Below are 12,113 nucleotides of genomic sequence, written 5' to 3' on the forward strand. Positions count from 1 at the left end.
CCATATGTATATGTATATGCATACATATGCATATACATACATACACACACAGAGACATATACATATATTCTTTCTTTCTTCCATACTATTCGCCATTTCCCGCATTAGCGAGGTAGCGTTAAGAACAGAGGACTGGACCTTTGAGGGAATATCCTCATCTGGCCCCCTTCTCTGTTCCTTCTTTTGGAAAATTAAAAAAAAAAAAAAAAAAAAAATGAGAGGGAAGAATTTCCAGCCCCTCACTCCCTTCCCTTTTAGTCGCCTTCTACGACACGCAGGGAATACATGGGAAGTATTCTTTCTCCCCTATCCCCAGGGATAATATACATATATATACATGTATATGATCAGACATTCCTCCAGTTGCACCTCTCAGCACATTAACATCCAAAAGTCTCTCTTTCGCGCGCCTGTCAATTAACACGTAATCCAATAACGCTCTCTGGCCATCTCTCCTACTTACATAAGTATACTTATGTATATCTCGCTTTTTAAACCAGGTATTCCCAATCATCAGTCCTTTTTCAGCACATAAATCTACAAGCTCTTCACCATTTCCATTTACAACACTGAACACCCCATGTATACCAATTATTCCCTCAACTGCCACATTACTCACCTTTGCATTCAAATCACCCAACACTATAACCCGGTCTCGTGCATCAAAACCACTAACACACTCATTCAGCTGCTCCCAAAACACTTGCCTCTCATGATCTTTCTTCTCATGCCCAGGTGCATATGCACCAATAATCACCCATCTCTCTCCATCAACTTTCAGTTTTACCCATATTAATCGAGAATTTACTTTCTTACATTCTACCACATACTTCCGCAACTCCTGTTTCAGGAGTACTGCTACTCCTTCCCTTGCTCTTGTCCTCTCACTAACCCCTGACTTTACTCCCAAGACATTCTCAAACCACTCTTCCCCTTTACCCTTGAGCTTCGTTTCACTCAGAGCCAAAACATCCAGGTTCCTTTCCTCAAACATACTACCTATCTCTCCTTTTTTCACACCTTGGTTACATCCACACACATTTAGGCACCCCAATCTGAGCCTTCGAGGAGGATGAGCACTCCCCGCGTGACTCCTTCTTCTGTTTCCCATTTTAGAAAGTTAAAAAAATACATTATCTTATTATACATTATACATTATCATTATCTTGTGGAGGCTAAGGTGAAGATTTGTATGGGTTTCCAGAAAAGAAGAGTGAATGTTGGGGTGAAGAGGGTGGTGAGAGTAAGTGAGCTTCGGAAGGAGACTTGTGTGAGGAAGTACCAGGAGAGACTGAGTACAGAATGGAAAAAGGTGACAACAATGGAAGTAAGGGGAGTGGGGGAGGAATGGGATGTATTTAGGGAATCAGTGATGGATTGCGCAAAAGATGCTTGTGGCATGAGAAGAGTGGGAGGTGGGTTGATTAGAAAGGGTAGTGAGTGGTGGGATGAAGAAGTAAGAGTATTAGTGAAAGAGAAGAGAGAGGCATTTGGATGATTTTTGCAGGGAAAAAATGAAATTGAGTGGGAGACGTTTAAAAGAAAGAGACAGGAGGTCAAGAGAAAGGTGCAAGAGGTGAAAAAAAGGGCAAATGAGAGTTGGGGCGAGAGAGTATCATTAAATTTTAGGGAGAATAAAAAGATGTTCTGGAAGGAGGTAAATAAAGTGCGTAAGACAAGGGAGCAAATGGGAACTTCAGTGAAGGGCGCAAATGGGGAGGTGATAACAAGTAGTGGTGATGTGAGAAGGAGATGGAGTGAGTATTTTGAAGGTTTGTTGAATGTATTTGATGATAGAGTGGCAGATATAGGGTGTTTTGGTCGAGGTGGTGTGCAAAGTGCGAGGGTTAGGGAAAATGATTTGGTAAACAGAGAAGAGGTAGTAAAAGCTTTGCGGAAGATGAAAGCCGGCAAGGCAGCAGGTTTGGATGGTATTGCAGTGGAATTTATTAAAAAAGGGGGTGACTGTATTGTTGACTGGTTGGTAAGGTTATTTAATGTATGTATGACTCATGGTGAGGTGCCTGAGGATTGGCGGAATGCGTGCATAGTGCCATTGTACAAAGGCAAAGGGGATAAGAGTGAGTGCTCAAATTACAGAGATATAAGTTTGTTGAGTATTCCTGGCAAATTGTATGGGAGGGTATTGATTGAGAGGGTGAAGGCATGTACAGAGCATCAGATTGGGGAAGAGCAGTGTGGTTTCAGAAGTGGTAGAGGATGTGTGGATCAGGTGTTTGCTTTGAAGAATGTATGTGAGAAATACTTAGAAAAGCAAATGGATTTGTATGTAGCATTTATGGATCTGGAGAAGACATATGATAGAGTTGATAGAGATGCTCTGTGGAAGGTATTAAGAATATATGGTGTGGGAGGCAAGTTGTTAGAAGCAGTGAAAAGTTTTTATCGAGGATGTAAGGCATGTGTACGTGTAGGAAGAGAGGAAAGTGATTGGTTCTCAGTGAATGTAGGTTTGCGGCAGGGGTGTGTGATGTCTCCATGGTTGTTTAATTTGTTTATGGATGGGGTTGTTAGGGAGGTGAATGCAAGAGTTTTGGAAAGAGGGGCAAGGATGAAGTCTGTTGGGGATGAGAGAGCTTGGGAAGTGAGTCAGTTGTTGTTCGCTGATGATACAGCGCTGGTGGCTGATTCATGTGAGAAACTGCAGAAGCTGGTGACTGAGTTTGGTAAAGTGTGTGAAAGAAGAAAGTTAAGAGTAAATGTGAATAAGAGCAAGGTTATTAGGTACAGTAGGGTTGAGGGTCAAGTCAATTGGGAGGTGAGTTTGAATGGAGAAAAACTGGAGGAAGTGAAGTGTTTTAGATATCTGGGAGTGGATCTGGCAGCGGATGGAAACATGGAAGCGGAAGTGGATCATAGGGTGGGGGAGGGGGCGAAAATTCTGGGAGCCTTGAAGAATGTGTGGAAGTCGAGAACATTATCTCGGAGAGCAAAAATGGGTATGTCTGAAGGAATAGTTGTTCCAACAATGTTGTATGGTTGCGAGGCATGGACTATGGATAGAGTTGTGCGCAGGAGGATGGATGTGCTGGAAATGAGATGTTTGAGGACAATGTGTGGTGTGAGGTGGTTTGATCGAGTAAGTAACGTAAGGGTAAGAGAGATGTGTGGAAATAAAAAGAGCGTGGTTGAGAGAGCAGAAGAGGGTGTTTTGAAATGGTTTGGTCACATGGAGAGAATGAGTGAGGAAAGATTGACCAAGAGGATATATGTGTCGGAGGTGGAGGGAACGAGGAGAAGAGGGAGACCAAATTGGAGGTGGAAAGATGGAGTGAAAAAGATTTTGTGTGATCGGGGCCTGAACATGCAGGAGGGTGAAAGGAGGGCAAGGAATAGAGTGAATTGGAGCGATGTGGTATACCGGGGTTGACGTGCTGTCAGTGGATTGAATCAAGGCATGTGAAGCGTCTGGGGTAAACCATGGAAAGCTGTGTAGGTATGTATATTTGCGTGTGTGGACGTATGTATATACATGTGTATGGGGGTGGGTTGGGCCATTTCTTTCGTCTGTTTCCTTGCGCTACCTCGCAAACGCGGGAGACAAAAAAAAAAAAAAAAAAAAAAAAAAAAAGTATATATTCGTACTTGCTTGCCTTCATCCATTCCTGCCACTACCCTGCCCCACAGGAAATAGCTTCGCTACCCCCTGCTTCAGTGAGGTAGCATCTCAAAAAACAGACAAAAAATGCCATATTCGTTCACACTTGGTCTCTTGCCGTCATGTGTAATGCACCGAAACCACAGTTCCCTTTCCACATCCAGGCCCCAAACAACTTTCCATGGTTCATCCTAGACATTTCACATGCCCTGGTTCAGTCCAATGATAGCATGTCAAACCCAGTATACTACATCATTCCAATTCACCCTACTCCTTGCACACCTCTCACACTCCCGTGTGTAAAGGCCCCGATCGATCAAAAACTTTTCAATTTTTCAATCCAGCCTTCTACCTCCAATCTGGTATCCTGCTTCTCCTTTGACAAATACATCCTCTGTAAATTTTTCCTCACTCATTCTCTTTATGTGTCCAAACCATTTCAACACACCACACTCTTTTTATTTCCACACGTCTCTTTTACCCTTTCATTATTTACTCGATCAAACCACCTCACACCACATATTGTCCTCATACATTTCATTTCCAACACATCCACCCTCGCAACCATATAATATTGCTGATTCCTTCAAACATACCCATTTTTGCTCTCCATGATGATGCTCTCTCCTTCCATGCATTCTTCAATGATCCCAGAACCTTCAACCACTCCCCCACCCTGTGATTCACTTCCACTTTCATGGTTCCACTTGCTGCTAAGTCCACTCCTAGATATCTGAGACACTTCACTTCCTTCAATTTTTCTCTATTCAAACTTACATCCCAATCAACTTGTCATTCAACACTACTGAACCTAATAACCTTGCTCTTATTTACTTTTATTCTCAACTTTCTCTTTTCACACACTTTTCCAAACTCACTCACCAACCCCTGCAGTTTCTCACTCAAATCAGCCACCAGTGGTATATCACTGGCGAGCAACAACTGACTCATTTCTCAGGCCCTCTCATCCCCAACAGACTGCATACTCACTCCTCTCTCCAAAACTCTTGCAATTACCTCCCTAACAACATCATCCATAAAAAAATCAAACAACCATGGAGACATCACATACCCCTGCTGCAGACCACCATTCACTGAGAACCAATCACTCTCCTCTCTTCCTATTTGCACACATGCCTTACATCCTTGTTAATAACTTTTCACTGCTTCTAGCAGCTTACCTCCCACGCCATATACTCTTCCACAAAACATCTCTATCAACCCTATCATATAACTTCTCCAGATCCATAAAAGCTACATACAAATCCATCTGTTTTACTATTTCTCACACACATTCTTCAAAGCAAACACCTGAACCACATATCCTGTACCATTTCTGAACCACACTGTTCGTCATCAATTTGATGCTCTGTACATGCCTTTACCCTGTCAGTCAATACCCTCCCATATAATTTCCCAGGAATACTTAACAAACTTATGCCTCTGTAGTTTGAACACACCTTTATCCCCTTTGCCTTTGTACAATGGCACTATGTAGGCATTTTACCAATCCTCAAGCACTTCACCATGATCCATACATACAGTGAATATCCTTATCAACCAATCAATAGCACCGTCACCTCCTTTCTTAATAAATACAACTAAAATACCATCCAAACCTGCCTTGCCAGGTTTTTTTTTTATGCTGAAGGCTCCAGTCAAGGAAAAAAATATATAGCAGGGCTAATGGAGAAACCATGTGGAGGGTCTTAAGAATATACGGTGTGGGAGGAAAGCAGCTAAAAACAGTAATAAGTTTTTATCAAGATTGTAAGGGGTGTAAGACAGGTGTATGATTGGAAGGGAGGAGAGTGAATGGCTACAGGTGAAGGCTGATGTGTGGTTAGGGTGTTTAATGTCAATTTGTTTATGGATGGGGTGGTGATGGAGATATATGTAAGAGTCTTGGAGAGACGGATGAGTATGCAGTCTGTAGGGGATGAGAGGGACCAGGAAGTGAGTCAGTTGCTGTTTGCTGATGATACAGCACTGGTGGCAGATTTAAGTAAGAAACTGCAGAAGCTGGTGACAGTTTTGGAGGTGAATAGTAACATGGTAGATGACCCTTGGCAGTAGGTGAAAAGTGATTGATGCATATTAACAGATATACACTGTCAACATATAGTATGTTAATAACAGATTACAATTTGGTAAAAATACATAACTTTTAGTTTTAGATATGGGATTCAAGAAATGGATAACTTAAAATTGCTCTGGGAACAGACCTGGTTGAACTGTTGCAGTCCTAAACTGATGCAGATTTCCATGACAATCCTGGGCCCCCAACACAGTAAGAACAGCAGCACCACCACTATCAGCATCTTGATCACCTGAAAGTGAACATAAACCATAACATGAGCCCTTGAGGAGTGAGAGGGTTGTATAAGGTGCCAAAACACAAGGCATTAGTTTTCTTTTATAAAAAAAAAATAGTGTCATATAATAAGCACAAAAATGGCAAGAAATCTAAAGATAACTTTTAATAGGAATCAATTTTGCTATACATTCCCATAAAAATTCTGTCTTATATATATATGTTCATTGATGCAAATGTCATCATGGTTCGCAACTCAGGTTTACCAGATAACCTCACTAGTCCATTCTTTTTCAATGTCAAAGACAATAAAATATAATTCCTACACAATGAGAAGCTACAAGATGAAGTTTTGCACCTACACACAATCCACAGAGAAAATTGAAATTTTGCACCACTGTCTCCTGAACAAAACACACATACGAAGTTAAGGATTTATTTTCTAACATGTGCATTGCTTTGCTTATTTTTTGGTGTTACCACTGACTGTAGGTTCAGCTAAGAAGTGGACCATGAATCATCTGAAAAACTCTTTTAAACAGGACTAGTTGATTTTACATTTTTAATTTGTGAGAGCGAACTGTCATGAAATTTCATTTCTGATGATGTTACTAATGCCTTTGCTACCAAAACAGCTGAAAGGGGTGTTTTCCTGTTAGGTATCCTTGATTCACTTTGATTCCAAAGCTTAACTCTTATGGTGATATCACCCATTTACTCTCTAATCATACAAACTAAATACAATATCATGATTCTAATTAAAAATATTTCTAGTTTCTATACGTCTGCATATCTTTAGAATTACTGAATATGTATGAAAAAAAAATCACTAACATTAGTTTTCTGATTGCTTGCAGAAAAAGAAAACTATTACATCAGACTCACTTGATGAACCACACTACAATGACAGCAGTGGATGAATCACAAGAGCAAGAATATTTTGAAATACTTGGAAACTATGAGAAAGCACGGGGAGTTTGACACCTTCAGTGTTGAATGAAAGGATTCATTTGTTTTTTTCCCACCTCAGACTGATGAATGAATGAATTCATGCAGTCTGTTTAAGCACTAAGATTTCAGGAGTATTAAGAAACCAGTATTAAGACACCAGCTTGACTAAGTCTTTATGATTTCACAATGGTAAATATGACAGAAAAAAAGCCACAAATAACTTAATTCAGTTGATGCCTCTCTGTCCCAAGTTTTGAACTACTGTTTTCATAGACTATCATTCTAAAGTAATTCATGTTTAATGAAAAATTATGATAAGTTATTCAAACAACAGGTGTGAAAGATGCTACATATAAAGTTATTTCATACAGTCATTTGTTATTTCATAAGCGAGGAAGGTAACATCAAGAACTGATGAGCTAGTCTTAAAGGAAAAGAATCCTTTCTTGGCTCCTTCTCTCTAGGAAGGTAATACCAAGAGAGAGGATATGTAACCCCCACAACCACTCCTCATAGTCAACTTGTATGACAAACAGCAACTAAAAGGGCAGTACCTCAAAGGATTAAGACATTTGGCTAAACTACAAAACAATTTTCTTTTGGCTTTTATATGGGATTCTGCAAATGTGAAAATATGTCCCAATATTATTACACCCTCAAGAGTGGAACTGAAGGAGGAGGCATTGCCCAAGTCCATAAGGGCAATCTTTTTAAATACAGACAAACACCTAAGGCATGCTGGGACTTTTACGTCTTTTGGATAATTTTGGTGTCTTGCTGCCTCCAGAAACTGCCAATGGCCTGTCAAGGGTGAGGCATAAAAGGATACAAAGTGGCAATAGAGTCAGATAGTTATGCCAAGGAGTAAAATAGACAAGCGATTGAGGGTGCTGGCACTGAACATAAATGGGATGACCAGTGACAGCAAAGGGAGGGATCTTGTGAAGAAGTTTAAAAGTGATATCATGAGTGTGCTGGAGATTTGGAAAAACCCAGATCCTTGGGCAGGATGCATATGGAAATGGAAATCATAAATGCAAGTTATGGGAGGGCATGGAAGGAGGAGCAGCATGAATGGGAATGAATGGAAATTATCAGGGAAGAGGGATGTGCAATTCTGCTATCACTGAAAGTGTGGGAGGGTGTTACAGAGCATGGATGGAATGGATCAAGAATAATGTGGGTGAAAGGAACAACTGGAATTGTGAAGTTTGCAAGGGTATGTGTATATGCACCTGTGAATATGAAGATTATACATGGTAAGGATGAAATGAAGCATTTTTGGAGAAATTCAAATGACTGCATAAATAGTTTTGAGAACAAGAGAAATGCTTTGTAGTGGGTGATATGAATCAAATGCGAGATGTGATGAAATTGGTGAGATAGTTGATAAACTGGGAGTGCCTGGAGTAAATAAGAATGGAAGTCATTTTGTGGACACTTGTGCTAAAATGGGTTCATCCTTGCAAACACCTTTTTTCACCACAAGATCTACATATATACATGGATGAGGATGAGGAATCATGAAAGAGAAGAGCAAAAGGCTTTGGTTGACTAAGTGGCATTGGATGAAAGATTGAGAAAGGCTGTACTAGATGCTAGAGTTGTTAGAGGATTCTTAGGAGGCTCAACCATTTAGTAGTTCTTGTGGTGATGAGGAGTAGGGAGAAGAGGAGGTATGGTGTAAGGAAGAATGGAGAAGTAAAAGTGTTGGCAAGCAAGAAGATGAATAGGAAAAATGCAGGGAAGTATTAAAGGAAGGTAACTGAAAGCTTAGATGGAAGTACAGTGAATTTAAGGATGCAAATGACTGTGAGATGTAAAAAAGAGAGAGGCAAGAGGTCAAGAGAAATGTGCAAGAGGTTAAAAGGAGGGCAAATAAGAGTTGGGGTGAAAGATTATCATCAAATTTAGGGGGAATAAAAAGATGTTTTGAAAGAAGGTATATAAAGTGCGTAAGACGAGAACAAATGGGAACATTGGTAAGGGGACAAATGGGGAGGTAATAACAAGTAGTGGTGAAGTGAGAGGGAGATGCAGTGAGTATTTTGAAGGTTTGTTGAATGTGTTTGATGATAGAGTGGCAGATATAGGGTGTTTTCATTGAGGTGGTGTAAGAAGTGACAGCATCAGGGAGAATGATTTGGTAAGCAGAGAAGAGGTAGTCGGTTTGGATGGTATTGCTGTGGAATTTATTAAAAAAGGGGGTGACTGTGTTGCTGACTGGTTGGTGAGGATATTCAATGTATGTATGGTTCATGGTGAAGTGCCTGAGGAGTGGTGGAATACATACATAGTGCCATTGTACAAAGACAATGTTCAAATTACAGAGGTAAAACTTTGTTGAGTATTCCTGGGAAATTATATAGGAGGGTATTGATGGAGAGGGTAATGGCATGTACAGAGCATCAGATTGGGGAAGAGCAGTGTGGTTTCAGAAGTGGTAGAAGATGTGTGGATCAGGTGTCTGCTTTGAAGAATGTATGTGAGAAATACCTAGAAAAACAGATGGATTTGTATGTAGCATTTATGGATCTGGAGATGGCATATGATAGGATTGATAGAGATGCTTTGTAGAAGGTATTAAGAATATATGGTGTGGGAGTGAAGTTGCTAGAAGTAGTGTAAAGTTTTTACCTAGGATGTAAGGCATGTGCACGAGTAGGAAGAGAGGGAACTGATTGGTTCCGAGAAAATGTCGGTTTGCGGCAAGTGTGTGTGATGTCTCCATGGTTGTTTAATTTGTTTATGGATGGGGTGGTTAGGGAGGTGAATGCAAGAGTTTTCGAGAGAGAGGCAAGTATACAGTCTGCTGTGATGAGAGGGCTTGGGAAGTGTGTCAGTTGTTTTTTTTATGCTGATGATACAGGGCTAGTGGCTGATTTGGGTGAGAAACTGCAGAAGCTGGTGACTGAGTTTTGTAAGGTGTGTGAAAGAAAAAAGCAGAGAGTACATGTGAATAAGAGCAAGGTTATTAGGTTCAGTAGGGTTGAAGGACAAGTTAATTTGGAGGTAAGTTTGAATGGAGAAAAAGTGGAGGAGTGGATTTACGAGCAGATGGAACCATGGAAGTGGGAGTGAGTTACAGGGTGGGGGAGGGGCGAAGGTTCTAGGAGCGTTGAAGAATGTGTGGAATGCGAGAACGGTATCTCGTAGAGCAAAAATGGGTATGTTTGAATGAGAGGTGGTTCCAAAATTGTCATATGGTTACGAGGATTGGATATAGATAGGGTTGTGTGGAGGAGGGTGGATGTGTAGGAAATGAGATGTTTAAGGACAATATGTGGTGGGATGTGGTTTGATCGAGTAAGTAATGAAAGGATAAGAGAGATGTGTGGTGCAAAAAAAAAAGAGTGTGGTTGAGAGAGCAGAAAAGAGTGTACTGAAATAGTTTAGTCACATGGAGAGAATGAGTGAGGAGAGATTGACAAAAAGGATATATGTGCCAGAGATGGAGGGAACCAGAAGTGGGAGACCAAACTGGAGGTGGAAGGATGGAATGAAAAAGATTTTGAGCAAGCAGGGCCTGAACATACAGGAGGGTGAAAGGCATGCAAGGAATAGAGGGAACTGGAACGATGTGGTATACTAGGGTCAACGTGCTGTCAATGGATTGAACCAGGGATTGTGAAGCATCTGGGGTAAAAAATGGAAAGTTTTGTGTTGCCTGGATGTGGAAAGGGAGCTGTGGTTTCAGTGCATTACACATGACAGCTAGAGACTGAGTATGACTGAATGAGGATTCTGTTGTCCTTTCCTAATGCTATCTCACATGCACATGGGGGGGAGGTAGTGCTATTTCATATATGGCGGGGTGGCAATGGGAATGTATGAATATGTACATGTGTATATAAATATATGTCTGTGTATGAATATGTATGTATACGTGCATGTGTGGGCATTTATGTATGACCACGTGTATGAAGGTGGGTTGAGCCATTGAAATGTATAGGCATGTATATGTGCCTCTATGAGCATTTATGTATATACATGTGTTTATGGGTGGTTTGGGGCTTTCTTTCATCCATTTCCTAGCGCTACCTTGCTAATGCAGGATAAAGCGACTAAGTACAATAAACATATACATATATCTATTTATTTATTCATTATACTTTGTCGCTGTCTCCTTCGTCAGCAAGGTAGCACAAGGAAACAGACGAAAGAATGGCCCAACCCAACCGTATACACATGCATATAAATACACGTCCACACACACACATATACATACCTATACATTTCAATGTATACATATATATACACACACAGACATATACATATGTACACATGTACATAATTCATACTTGCTGCCTTTATTCATTTCTGTCGCTACTTGGCGACACATGAAATGACACCCCCCCCTCCCCTTAACATGCGCGAGGTAGCGCTAGGAAAAAACAAAGGCCACATTCGTTCACACTCAGTCTCCAGCTATCGTGTATAATGCACCGAAACCATAGCTTCCTTTCCACATCCAAGCCCCTCAAAACTTTCCATGGTTTACCCAAGATGCTGCACATGCCCTGAATCAATCCACTGATACCACGTCGACCCTGGTATACCACATCGTTCCAATTCACTCTATTCCTTCCACACCTTTCACCCTCCTGCATGTTCAGGCCCTGATCACTCAAAATCATTTTCACTCCATCTTTCCACTGCCAGTTTGGTCTCCCACTTCTCCTCATTCCCTCCACCTCTGACACATATATCCTCTTGGTCAATCTTTCCTCACTCATTCTCTCGATGTGATCAAACCATTTCAAAACACCCTCTTCTGCTCTCTCAACCACACTCGTTTTATTACAACACATATCTCTTACCCTTACATTACTTACTCGATCAAACCACCTCACACCACACATTGTCCTCAAACATCTCATTTCCAGCACATCCACCCTCCTCTGCACAACTCTATCTATAGCCCAAACCTAGCAACCATATAACACTGTTGGAACCATTATTCCTTCAGACATACCCATTTTTGCTTTCCGAGACAAAGTTCTCGACTTCCACACATTCTTCAACACTCCCAGAACTTTCGCCCCCTCCCCCACCCTATGATTCACTTCCGCTTCCATCCACTGCCACATCCACTCCCAGATATCTAAAACACTTCACTTCCTCCAGTTTTTCTCCATTCAAACTTACCTCCCAATTGACTTGTCCCTCAACCCTACTGTACCTAATAACCTTGCTCTTACTCACATTTACTCTTAACTTTCTTCTTTC

At 41.0% G+C, this 12,113-nt stretch overlaps 1 protein-coding gene across 2 annotated transcripts in view; it reads right to left on the reverse strand.

Annotated features, from left to right (window-relative positions):
• The window catches only part of LOC139756542 (galanin receptor 2a-like), a 175,539-nt gene that overhangs the window by 25,199 nt on the left and 138,227 nt on the right, over positions 1-12,113 (reverse strand). For both annotated transcript variants that reach the window (XM_071676115.1, XM_071676106.1), the window contains exon 7: positions 5,845-5,949. In XM_071676115.1, the coding sequence (XP_071532216.1) occupies positions 5,845-5,949 (105 nt within the window). The remainder of the gene's footprint in view (positions 1-5,844; positions 5,950-12,113) is intronic.

The sequence above is a fragment of the Panulirus ornatus genome, chromosome 2 (assembly GCF_036320965.1).
Source record: "Panulirus ornatus isolate Po-2019 chromosome 2, ASM3632096v1, whole genome shotgun sequence".
Lineage (NCBI taxonomy): Eukaryota > Metazoa > Arthropoda > Malacostraca > Decapoda > Palinuridae > Panulirus > Panulirus ornatus.